The following is an 11,813-nucleotide window of genomic DNA, read 5'->3' as shown; positions in this document are numbered from 1 at the left end:
TCCACTGCAGGTGTTGCATCGCCGTATTTGATCCTCCGGAGGGCATCAGCTCGCACAAAGCCATGTTTGTTTACCATGTGCGTTGCAGCACTCGACCGGCACTAGCCATAGTCTCACAGAATCGCCGTTACTACTACTTTGCTGATGCTCTTCCCTACGAGTTGTGCAAACCTATTCCTCTCGTTAGGTGTCAGTAAGGCCAACGGCAACCTGCTTAACACACGTTTTTTTTAATCGCTTTTCCTCCTTGGTTGTGGTGAAGTTGGAGCTGAAAAGTCACTGACTTACCCCTTACTTCCCCTTTCCGGATTTTTCATCATTCCATTTATCCTCTGTGGCATTCCACTGGAAGCGGCAGAAACGGTGAAGGAGCGTCCAGTGCTGTCGCGAGCCCTGTCTCACTGACATTTTCTACAGAGCGTTATGCCGTGGGGCAGGGGCACTACACATGCGATTCGGCCCGAACATCTCTATCACATCATTTGCGGTCCATGAAAGCCCCTCCTGAGGGCATGCTGCGTGTTAACTTGGTAGGCGGGCTTTCGGCACAATGCGGATCAAACCGCTGAGAGCAAGGCGGGCACCAAACGAGCTAATTCAATTACCGATGGAGAATGCGGCTCCATCCCGGGCAACGATCATGGTCTCGCCAAAAGCGGAGATCGGTTTGCAGTTTGACCACGGACTGGAAGAGAGTACAAAAGCGATCCCTGACGCAAAATACCGATTCTCACACTGATAGATGCCGAAATTTGCTTTAAGGCGTTGCGGTTTCGTGTGTGTCACGAATATGCTGTGAGGTTCTACCCCTTTTGCAGTGTGGTGGAATGCCAAACATGGAGTTCTATCACAAAAGGTGTGCACTCATGCTTATGGGTTTGTGTTAAATCCGCAACCCCACGTCCAACTGTGCCACCCGGTGCTAAAGAGCGTTCACAACCCTCACGGGTTGGGGAAGGAGTCAGCGTAAAAGCTCGTACATAGTAGAGTGTTGATTTCACCACTCTTTATACTCGGAAAACCCCTCTTCCGGACTGGTGTTTTCCACGGACGAAAAGATGCCGATATTGAAGCGATGGAGCCCTTAAACGTCAGCACGAGCGGGGCCGCAAGCGCCAGTGCGTCAGTGTTGTTAGAGCCCTGCAACTGCTCACGGGCCCAGGAGGATGGGTCTGGTGCTACATGCCGCTTTTCCGCTGCTCCCAGGAAAAATATTGGCAACGCACCCCCGCCATGCGATATATCTTCTCGTAAATAAATTAAACGGGTGCTCACTTTTGATTGGCAACTTCGGAGAAGCACCGTTTGCTAGAACCAAGAAAGAGCAGCATCCGAGGGAGTAGAAGGAGTGCTCGCATGTCTTTGGCGTCGGGTGTGCACTTAATAAAAGGCCCCTAGCGCGGTAAACAGCCGCCCTCCTTTAGATATTCGTTTTCTGGACTTTGCAGGAAACAGCTTCACTAAGTAAAATGTTTCAGCTTGCTTCTTTTATGAAACTATGAAAAATTGGTCGCAACGACGGGAATGCTGAGCCAGTCAGTTTCCTTCCAAGAACACGAGCCCAGCACGCGAACGTTCAGAGCTACACGTGAAAACAACGAACTGATAGGTAGAGAAAAAGTGCTCCCAACAGGGGTCGAACCTGTGACCTTGGGCTTATTAGACCCACGCTCTAACCGACTGAGCTATAGGAGCTGCGGGGTCTCTTGCAATACCCATTCACACAAACTAATTTCCGACAGATTTGAGCACTGTGGCGTTATGTGTCAAAAAGCACTCCCACCTGGACTCGAACCAGGGTTATCGGATTCAGAGTCCGAGGTGATAACCGCTACACTATGGGAGCGCGGGCGCAGCGAAAATGTACAAAATGTTCCTTTCTGTATATCTTTAATTCGGTTTTGATAGTTGCTTCAAGTAGTCGTTGGGACCGTCGCTCCCATAGTGTAGCGGTTATCACCTCGGACTCTGAATCCGATAACCCTGGTTCGAGTCCAGGTGGGAGTGCTTTTTGACACATAACGCCACAGTGCTCAAATCTGTCGGAAATTAGTTTGTGTGGAGAATGTTGGCCCTAGTTTGATTAGCCGGGCGAACATGCCGCTGGGGTTCCCGAGTTGGTCAAAGGGGTGAGACTTAAGTTCTCATGCGGTTGCTTCGTGGGTTCGAACCCCACCCTCAGCAGTTTTTTGCCTTTAGCTTCAACAAGCACAGTCTCCCGCACTGAAAAACGTGCTCCCAACAGGGGTCGAACCTGTGACCTTGGGCTTATTAGACCCACGCTCTAACCGACTGAGCTATAGGAGCAACGGTGCGGCCCAGCCAAAGCAGCACCGTATATTACACAGTAAAGGGTCGTGACGACAGCCTCATCGCCACGACTCTTCATCGGCCTTCCATTTTGAAGGACAATCGGAGCAAAGTTAGCCAGGCCCCGTTGCCGACGGGCCGGTTGCACCGTCCGGGGTGGGTGGTGGTAGTTGGAAAATCGGGAAATATCACGGGGATGAAAGGGGACCTTTGGAATTGAAAATACCTTATTGCCGGAGAAGACCACTTTTTTTTTGTTTTCAGCGGTGGAGCGCCCAGGTGTTGAGGACATTCCCGTCGGGCGCCGACACCAAACCTTACCAGAGGGAAAAAAGGACGACGGTGGTGCAATTTCTGGACGCGCTCTTAGTCAAGCACTATGCCCAACGCGGCTGACATTACGTATGGGACTGTTCAGGATTTTCTCTTTTGAGGGGTCACGCACTCGCACAATGAGGCGGCCAGGTTCCATGAAGTGCTTCATCTTGAGGTGCGAGTTGAAAAGGGAGGTGACGAGAGGAGGCATCAGGTAAAAAAAGAAAAAAAGGCAGACCGGCAATCGCGAAGGGGCGAGCGGGGGACAAAACGTTTAGAAAATTTAATGTGGCGTGACGATTGGAAACTGCGGCCCCTAACCCTAACCCTAACCCACATCCGCAAAGCTTCGACGACAAGGCCACCCGTTGAAACATTTGAGAACTTTCCTTTCACACATTTATTTATCGCTTGGCACCGTGCGCAATTTAACAAATCGCGGCCCATCAACGCAAGAGGAGGGGCCCGTCTCCAAGTGTTCTTGGACGTGCCGACTCCTCCAATTCGACGAAGTGTTTTTCCGCAGCTGGTCGAAATGCGTGAATAAGAATAGAACCTGCAACACTCACGTTGAGAGATTCGACGGTAGAATTCGGCAGCGGAACCGAAACAAACTTGCGGGGCACCGACCACTCCCCTGCAAGGTCCCGCAGGCCTTTTGCCTCCGACCCCAGAATCAGCAGTGGCCCGATGTGGTTATGTGATGCTGCCGCGTCTCCCTCCGCTTCCTGCGAACGCCTCATGGCATTGATTTTGTGCAAGTTCTTCGCCACCTCGAACGCCGTCTCAGCCTTCTGGGAGGGGAGGGCCAACAAGGGCAGAAGGTTATGCTCCACGGCAATGCTGTTTAATGCGGAAACCGGATCGCTGCCCGGCTCAAAAATCTTAAACTGGGGGGAGAAAACAGTGCCCTCACTGGCGCGCAATGCTTTTTCACCAAAGGGATCCAAGCAATTGATCAGAAGCACGCTCTCAAAACCCATTTCAACTGCAGCCCGTATGAGTGTGCCAACGTTGCTGGGTATGCGGAGACCAACCAAGACCAGCATCGATGCGAGGCGAGAGGGCTTACCTTCCCCAAGAAACGTTTCAACCGAAGGGGATGCGGGAATCGGAAACTCAGCTGCGTGCCCATCAGCCAGTTCAGCACTAAGCAACCCGCGATTGATCTCAACAGGGGAGCAGCGAACTATGCAGGTGGGAAGTTCATCTTCCAGGCACCATGACGCAACTGTGGGCTCGGTATCGGGGACATAAACAACGTTGGGGCGAATCTTGTAATCTCTCCATACGCGTCTGATGGCAGAGGCACCGCCAACGACGCAGGCCCCGTGGGAACGACGGACATTCCCGTTTTCCCTAAGAAGTTTTGTTGAGTTCCATAGCTGGCGCCCGCTAAAAGATATTGTGGGTGTGACTTGCGCTACCTCATCCAAACTCTGCAGAACTATAGGCCGACCTCTGGCTTCTGCTCCAGCGCTGTGAGCGTTTGTGAGCGCGAGGGCCGTATCCTCAAATGCGCCCGCACGCACCACCCTTTTCCGTAACAGAACTTTCACTGTGTTCATGAGGTCTAACTAACTTCACCGTGCCTTGCCTTCACCCCTTTTCACCCCAGTGCTTAACAATGCGCGGGAACACAGGAAAAAGATGGTTAGAAGCACATGGGCGTTCGTGCATTCAACATCGAGGCAAACAGGTGCTGCGCCGGGCGGCATCGGAACAAGAAGCACGACAGAACCGGGGTCCGCAGCGGATCGCCGTTGGCAAACAATCTTCAAAACCACCGGTAGAAATGTTTTTATCGAGGCCTACTGCTCGTTGCTTACACTTACAAGGGCCCCACTATGATAGACACACTGAAAGTCACAACGCACAAAGATTAACTCCTGGTCCGTTCTAATTCACTCCCCGGTACGTCCTGTTAGCGGAAGTTGGGGTGGGTGCGGTAACCTCGGTTCCAACCCCCTGTGGCAGTTCCTGCGCGGGAAATGCGTACATCCTCCATCCCATCACTCTCACGATCCAATGCTTCTCGAAGGTCCCGCGGCAGGACGTCATGAGTGAAGTTGTCCCATTCACTTTCCTTTCCTGCTGCGATGTTCACCTCGCGACTCTCATCACGCGAGCGCCGCCGTTGCATCCTTCTTTTCCGTTCTTGTCCCTCTTGAATGACCTGATGGAGTGTCAAATCTTGCCGGAATTCCCTTTTTTCGCGACTTTTTCGCGTTACCAAATAGTCCGCACGGTGGTGCCACTGGATGTACGTCTCCTGAAGGAATTTCTCCGTCTTCCGTTGGTCATCCGTAAGAAGCCAGCAAAAGTCCTCAGTCGCACGCTCTTCCACACGCTTGTTAAGCTCTTTGCTCCACAGAAGGCCTGAGGCACTCGTCCCACGCGACTGGTTCCGCAAGCCGCAGCGAAGGCGTTCTTGATCGTTCATGTAACATGCCAACCGCTCGGCAGCTGGGGTTGGAGGGAGGGTAAAGTACAGCTCCGCATAGAACCACTCGAGGCGGGGAACACATTGGATTTCTTCGGCAAGCGCCATAACTTTACCGAGAAACATGTATTGTGCGGCATGGTTGAGGAACAGAAAGAGTTTGGCCACGCAAAGCTCATCACCCTCAGTTGTGTTGGACTGTGGGACGAGAAACCACCCGGAAGGGGCGGACCGCCACGTCGAGGGCACGAGCGCCTGCGCCGCCGACAAACAGGAAGCGAGAGTTGGCGTCCGCCGCCACATGTTTGACCACTAGTTGTGGCGATATTTCACCATTTTAAGGAGGAGGCGTCGACCAAATCATTTGACCCATGTTGGAAGGCCCATGAGCGGCAGTGATGCGGAGAACAGAAAACGATAGAAGGGCAGATATGGAAACACCACACGGTTAGGCGGCGAGCGCACTCAACAGGATGGGGTAGGGGGAATACCACTGAATTATGCTGCGGGCATAGAAAACTGAACGTGATGAGACCAAAAACAGATGCACGTTCGTGTGTGCACTCGGACTGCTTTGGCGGTGCTGGAACGTCACGAGGTGGCAACGCAAGTCGGGCAGAGGCCTAAATTTTCCCGAATATAGGTTTCACATGCTTCACAACGTTCGCAAAGGCAACAACCACAGCACCAGTATCCTCCCCCATCCTCACCGGCCAGCTTTCGCTGACAGAGTGAACAGCGCGCGGTATCCGCTGCACCACCAGCGGCTGCCGTTGTTTTCTTTTTCGTAACGTGCTCGACTTTTTGCGAGGGCGCACACAGTTCATTCCGCGTGATGAAGGTGACGTGAATTAGTGGGACGCTAAAGAGTAGCAATTTGCAAAGGGAGCAGGTTGACGGAATGGATGTTTGGATGAGTCCGCATTGTGGGCAAGTCAGGTAGCGCTTCCCCTCGGCTTCATCCCCTACATACATGGGGAAGCCGATTTGGATCAAAGCTGGCTGCACATCGACATGCCGGGCGCTTCCTCCTTCGGGTGACGCCAAGTGCCGTAATATTTCCGTGAGATGCTCATAGTTCATGGGGGTATGTAGAGATCCGCCCGTGAGGACTGCAGCCTCCTGAAGAACGTGTACGGCTCCGCAGAACGAAATAACGTCGACACGCACTCTAAGTTGGGCTACGATTTTCTGCACAGCAAAAACGTCTAGTGGGTCCACAATGGTTACCGATGACGAGGCGAGAACTATACGAAGACGCGACGTGACATCCTCCTGCACGTCGCTGCCAGTGGAACCCGAGTTATTTTCTCGCAGTCGCTTTGCAATCCGCCTGAGGTCCACCAGCTCGGAAAGGGCCATGCGCAGTCCATTCTCCAACGACATTGCCCCTGAGCCACCAAATCGAAAATACTTCAGCTCCAGAGTTTGTACAATGTCTGTGGCATTCGTTGTGCAAGGGATAAGGCGTTGGGCCACACCGTCTCGCATCACAACGACACCGAGTGATGCTAAGGGATTGGCATCGAGGTAGGTGTGCACAAATTTGTTGAGCTGAGGGCGGAGAGCAATCAGCCGCGTGGGGAGGTAGTCCAAAGAGCAGTTCACCGCCTCACTTCCGTCAAGTAGTAGCACGGTTTTAAGCATCGTTATGAAGCCGGTTGTAATATAATAAAACCCTACACGCTTTTTCCTATGTGCTATTATGCTTCACTACAGCCATACACGCACTGGGAAAGAAATTGCAAAGTCATCCACAAAGAAAGGGGATAATAATAAAAAAAATAAACCTCGGGGAATCACACATTTAGGGGGCCCTCGCGCAAGGAAACTCAACTTTTTTTCGGATGCGCGAGCGCTTTGTGGGTTGCTCATTACACGGTTGCCGAAGGGTCACGAGATTCGGACATCGGAAACTTTTCCACCACTCACGCACCATAAACAGACAAGGATACCGCGCACCTTCTCAACCACACAGCCGGTGGTTTCACAACAAAGCCTGTGCGGTAAGGTTACCTCTCCCTCCTGCATCGGGAACAACAGCAAACGAAGCCACGCCGCTCGAGCTCTCTCGAGCGGCTTTTATAATTCAGTTCCTTCAGTTGTGGATAGTAATTAATGGTGAGTTCTGTACCCCGTGCGACATCCTGCGTCGTTCTCATCTCCCCCGTTTCAGCATCCTCCGCTACGTTTGCGTCACACGAATGGTTCAGGAGAGAGCGGGGAAGGCTCAGCTCTACACAATTCTCCCGGTGGAAACAGTTGGTTGTCACACGCGCCAAAACTCCAATCATTTCCTCGTAGGGAATGGAGGTGGAGGTGGAACATGCCCTGGTGAAACGTTCGTAGATTTCCAGAAACTTTCCTGCGAGGGCTGCTGGGGAGAAGAGCAACCTACCGCTTAGAATACGCACTTCACTCAGCGCTGAAGGAACAATTTGCTGCTGCAGCGATGCAGCTAAAACACGCAGCATCAGCAGTTGGGCGGCCGCTGAGTTTTTGTCTGTAGCTGCTTCAGATGATTTCATTTGTGAGAATAAGTCAAGTTCGATAGCTTGCAAACCCTCTATGCGACAAGTACGAGAGTGATAACGAGAAAGAGCTATTGTTCTACAATCGCGGCTGCAGTATTCCTCGTGGCAACGGGGGTTTGTGCATGTAAAGAACCTCTCTGGCAGAGGTTTGGTGCACAGTGCGCAGAGGCCGTCAGCAACCGGGTACCGCATCCAAGGTTCGGCCCGCTGGATTACAACTGTGCCCTTCTTGAGGTTTTCCCTCGCCACAATTCCACGACCGATCACGGCATCAATTTGTTTCACTTCGCATTCCTCGTTGAGGTATGGATGCACATGAATGTGTAGGTGTGAGTTGTCGGCCGGGTAGACACCTACTTGGTGCGGCGGGAAGCGCAGCAGTGCTTCCTGACAGCGCTGCTGATGCTGGCCCGATAGCTGCAACACTTGAGCCGCCGTGTTGTAGTCCGCTAAGGCAAAGTACGGCTGGCCCAAAGCCATGTAAGCATTCCCGCGGAAAAGAAACGCTTCTGGCGGAGTCCTGGCACCCAATGCGTCAATTACATGATGACATCGCCGTTTGAGAGCAATAGCGCCGGCCACCGACCCCCTGTTCATTCGCTACGCCTTTCCACCTTTTAATTTCTCCAGCCCCGCCTTTGCGCTATTCCCTTTTATTTGCTGCACTCCCCCCTGGAGGTGGTTACGAATACTTGTTAATGGGCATGTGTAAAAATTGAATATGATGATGTCGTCAGCAATGTGCGCCGCAGTTTTTTTTTTTAAAAGTCAGGCTAACTCAAGTTGGGTAAGGATCACGTGAGCAGTTGCGGTAGAATCTTTTCTCCATGAAGGAAATGAGCAGCACTTTCCCCTCAGTACGAGCGACCAGTCAGGTAAGCACAACTAATTAAAAACGATGTGTGTGTGTGTACACAACCTTACCACCACACAAGCCTCTGATTCGTTGCCTTTAACCGTTCTTCTTCCACCCAGCAACGCTGGCGACGCATGAGGGCCTCATAACGTCGAAGCTCTCGATTTGTTGCCTCCAGCCGTGTCGTATTGAGTATTACCAGACGGCGCATGACAGTTCCGACTGCAAGGCCGAGTATGCCACCCACGAAAGCACCGGAAACACTGAGCCGAAAGGCCAAGCTCATGTCACTTAGGATCCACCACGGTAAGATACCGACTGTGGAGCCAGACATGGCAAACCCGAGAGAGTAGTTGAGGATGCTACGCTGCCGTGCATCATGTGGAGGCAATAAAAAGTACTTCAAAGATGTTGCAAGACTATCCCCAAAGCAAAACGCCGTTGAGAAGAGAGCACAATTTCCACCCCACTTTACGACACTGGCAAACACTGACATGTTAAGAATGGAAAGGATCCCTACGCCGGATGCTTTAAGAAACTGCACGTCGACGTTCACCGCTTGGATAGCCTTGAGTGATCCCTGAATGATTCCCACGGCGATGCCGCATTTTGTGGTGAACCAGATAAGTGGGAGTCGTGCGTCGAAAAAATGATCAACACCGTAAAAGTCGACACACAGCCGACGCTCATTCGCCACTTTCGCAACGGGTCTTCCAGTCTCTACGGACTCAAGCAAAACCTTCCATGGTGTGGCTACTCCTATTTTCTGTCCCGTCGTCGCTTCATCCACAACCGAACCTGTGGTATCTTGGCCTCCGAGAAGTCGGTAACGCTCCTCCACCTTTTTACGAGCGTACTGTTCGTCCAGTGGCTCCGACCATCCCAGTTTGCGCCCAAGCCACGATATGGAGCCAACAATATCGTGTGTAGCCTCCGTCCGTCGGGTTCGCTTAACCTCCTGAATAGCTTCCCCAATGTCGAGCTCGCGTTTGTACTTTGTCTGCCAAAAGTTGGGTGCTCTGAGTTCTTCCTCCGTCAGCGGCGTACCATCAATGGAAACATTTTTGTCTTCCATCCACTGCGGAGGTCGCATGTGGAGGTCCGGTCCAGACACACCCATTCCACTGGAGTCTCCACGAGCACGTTCATCCTTAACATAGTTCCACACGTAGCCAAGAAGGTTGGAGGGATTGAAGTACACCTCGCCCCCACCCGCGCTTGTGTACGGCGTCCCCGTTTCCTTTGGTCTGTTGGCACCGAAGAGGGCTGACCCAATCACAGTGTCAATCTTCGTCATCTTTTCTTCCATCGTTGACAGACTGATGGTAGCAGTTTGTTTCTGTTCTTTCGTGTCATTCATTTGGTACATGTACGGACAGTGACACGTTTCATTTTGAATGTGCACGCACGAATGCACAAATGTGTGTTAACATATTTTGTGGGGAGAAGGACACACAATAGGAGGGGGGGGGAAGAAAGCGAGTGAAGGCAAGCACATAAACAAAGATCACCATCCGATATACACGGATGTATATACGTGGTTCGGAGTGCGAAATGCAACCCCGTGTGCCGTGTGCTATCGGAAAGGGGAGAGGGGAACGCGCCCTGAGATATCCAATAATTTTCAGTTATTTTACACGCAACACCGTTTCTGTGGAGCCACCTGATGCGCCACCAAACTCCTTTATTTGAGGAGAACACACTCGGTGGTCGCATTTTCAAGTAAGCAGCCCCAATCGGCGGCTACAACTCAGTCGATATAATGCCCACTCATCCAGTAACGAGCCTTCGTCCTAAACCTCACAGGGTCGTCTTTCATCATCTGTGCCGCCTGTTTTGACGTTCCGTGTAGCGGATCATCAGGGTTGGGATCTTGGAAGAGGAGTTCAATCATGATAATAACATCACGAAGACTGAAAGTTGGTTTCCAATCCGTCTGGAAACTTAGACAAACACTCCACTCCGTCTTTCGTGATGCCTTCTCCATACCTTCCTTTTCAGCAAATTCACTTCCCTCAATGTTCGGATGCCACACTCGGTTGGGCCCCACGTACCGCACTCTTGGGCCTTCGTACGGGTATTCCTCACGGAACTCTAGAAGGAAATCGAAGAATCCTCCATGCCAAATGGAAGGCCGGGATGGACGGACGGTGACCTTCATCCGCAGCATGTTATCTGGATCGGGAATCACAACCTTGCTGCAAATACCGTCTAAATTGTCTAAATCATTTTTGAGGCGTAAAACAGCCATGGATTCTTTCTGCCCCGGTTGATTTATTGCGCTTTCACCACCAGACCTGGTGGCCGCCTGCGCCTCCTCTTGCTGCCTCTTGATGCGTGAGAGCATTTGCTTCCCCCCTTTACCTTCGTCCCTTTTCTTTCCTCCCGTATGTATGCCCCTACACTCAACTTCCCTCTTCTCACCTTTCCCTCGTTGCCAACAACACGCCGCTTTGTGATGTAATGCGGCAAAGGGTTAATAAATGAACAAACAAGATAAAGGGGAGAGATCCCACCAGCGCGTGAAGTGAGTGTGTAATGATACGCCCATTTTTCATGGTGCCACTCTGATGGCTCTGAAGCATACTAACTTTTTTTTTTAAAAAGTCAGAAGGGTGGGATGGAAATAGAAAGAGGGAACTACCACCCGCGGCCCCTCCTTCCTTTTCGCGTTCGAAAGGAATACGCGTTTTTGGAAGGAGGGGCGAATGAAGGTCCGAAATACTTTTTAACGTAGCAAAGAACGAGAACGAGGTATCCACAAAGAAATTAAACAAAAATAGAAGCACCTAAGACAATAACGACCACAAGGTGATGATACATCTCCATGTCTTAGTACCTGAAAAAAAAGAAAAAATTAGGTAGTTCCTCAAAAGTCCGCACGCGCAGAGTCACATACTATACTTCTTCACCCAACAACACTCGTAACGCATCGCGTTATCCACGATTATTTCACTCATTTGGAAAAATACATATACATATACAAACACACACCGACACACATATATATATGTGTGTGTGTGTGTATATGGTCGTTTCTCGTCTCTTCCCGCTTCTCTTCCACTCCTTCCTTTGCATCTCATCCGTCTGCTTCTTGTTTCATTGCTCTGCCTCCTTTCGAATTCCCTTCTCCATTTTCTTCAATACAATTTGAGCTGTAAGGTACCACATTTTTTTTATTTTAAAAAGAAACGTACAGGTACAAGTTCAACATGAGCAGAAAACATGATGAGAGAGAAAGCTAACGTTTGGGAGCGTGGTAAGAAAATGTGGAATGCATGGGATGAGTTAATGGGAGTTTTTAAAAACGGGCGACAATCATTGGCACATTGACCGCATTCCACACACTCAGCCA

At 51.2% G+C, this 11,813-nt stretch overlaps 6 protein-coding genes and 5 non-coding genes across 11 annotated transcripts; 2 read left to right on the top strand and 9 right to left on the bottom strand.

The window, feature by feature from the left end:
- Positions 1-1,620: 1,620 nt before the first annotated feature.
- On the bottom strand, positions 1,621-1,695 carry TEOVI_000253400. Its single transcript has one exon. It is a non-coding gene; the product is annotated as a tRNA-Ile (tRNA).
- A 78-nt stretch (positions 1,696-1,773) lies between these two features.
- TEOVI_000253300 lies at positions 1,774-1,846 on the bottom strand. Its single transcript has one exon. It is a non-coding gene; the product is annotated as a tRNA-Gln (tRNA).
- An 89-nt stretch (positions 1,847-1,935) lies between these two features.
- TEOVI_000253200 lies at positions 1,936-2,008 on the top strand. The gene has a single exon. It is a non-coding gene; the product is annotated as a tRNA-Gln (tRNA).
- Positions 2,009-2,102: 94 nt separating this feature from the next.
- Positions 2,103-2,184, top strand: TEOVI_000253100. The gene has a single exon. It is a non-coding gene; the product is annotated as a tRNA-Leu (tRNA).
- Positions 2,185-2,232: 48 nt separating this feature from the next.
- TEOVI_000253000 lies at positions 2,233-2,307 on the bottom strand. The gene has a single exon. It is a non-coding gene; the product is annotated as a tRNA-Ile (tRNA).
- Positions 2,308-3,071: 764 nt separating this feature from the next.
- TEOVI_000252900 (SpoU rRNA Methylase family, putative) lies at positions 3,072-4,193 on the bottom strand (the record flags this gene model as incomplete). Its single annotated transcript, XM_067225597.1, has 1 exon — positions 3,072-4,193. The coding sequence occupies one exon, from the start codon at positions 4,191-4,193 to the stop codon at positions 3,072-3,074; it is 1,122 nt and encodes a 373-aa protein (XP_067081698.1).
- A 356-nt stretch (positions 4,194-4,549) lies between these two features.
- Positions 4,550-5,371, bottom strand: TEOVI_000252800 (uncharacterized protein; the record flags this gene model as incomplete). Its single annotated transcript, XM_067225596.1, has 1 exon — positions 4,550-5,371. One exon carries the CDS (start codon positions 5,369-5,371, stop codon positions 4,550-4,552), a length of 822 nt encoding a protein of 273 aa, XP_067081697.1.
- Positions 5,372-5,659: 288 nt separating this feature from the next.
- On the bottom strand, positions 5,660-6,715 carry TEOVI_000252700 (TFIIH basal transcription factor subunit; the record flags this gene model as incomplete). The annotated part of the gene is made up of 1 exon (XM_067225595.1): positions 5,660-6,715. One exon carries the CDS (start codon positions 6,713-6,715, stop codon positions 5,660-5,662), a length of 1,056 nt encoding a protein of 351 aa, XP_067081696.1.
- A 365-nt stretch (positions 6,716-7,080) lies between these two features.
- On the bottom strand, positions 7,081-8,199 carry TEOVI_000252600 (SET domain containing protein, putative; the record flags this gene model as incomplete). The annotated part of the gene is made up of 1 exon (XM_067225594.1): positions 7,081-8,199. One exon carries the CDS (start codon positions 8,197-8,199, stop codon positions 7,081-7,083), a length of 1,119 nt encoding a protein of 372 aa, XP_067081695.1.
- A 323-nt stretch (positions 8,200-8,522) lies between these two features.
- TEOVI_000252500 (uncharacterized protein) lies at positions 8,523-9,827 on the bottom strand (the record flags this gene model as incomplete). The annotated part of the gene is made up of 1 exon (XM_067225593.1): positions 8,523-9,827. The coding sequence occupies one exon, from the start codon at positions 9,825-9,827 to the stop codon at positions 8,523-8,525; it is 1,305 nt and encodes a 434-aa protein (XP_067081694.1).
- Positions 9,828-10,208: 381 nt separating this feature from the next.
- On the bottom strand, positions 10,209-10,805 carry TEOVI_000252400 (ubiquitin-conjugating enzyme E2, putative; the record flags this gene model as incomplete). Its single annotated transcript, XM_067225592.1, has 1 exon — positions 10,209-10,805. One exon carries the CDS (start codon positions 10,803-10,805, stop codon positions 10,209-10,211), a length of 597 nt encoding a protein of 198 aa, XP_067081693.1.
- Positions 10,806-11,813: the final 1,008 nt, after the last annotated feature.

This window comes from Trypanosoma equiperdum (genome assembly GCF_001457755.1).
Source record: "Trypanosoma equiperdum strain OVI genome assembly, contig: ctg_561, whole genome shotgun sequence".
Taxonomy (NCBI): Eukaryota; Euglenozoa; class Kinetoplastea; order Trypanosomatida; family Trypanosomatidae; genus Trypanosoma; species Trypanosoma equiperdum.
The sequence above is the reverse complement of the archived record's forward strand: the minus strand, read 5'-3'. Positions and strand labels throughout refer to the sequence as shown.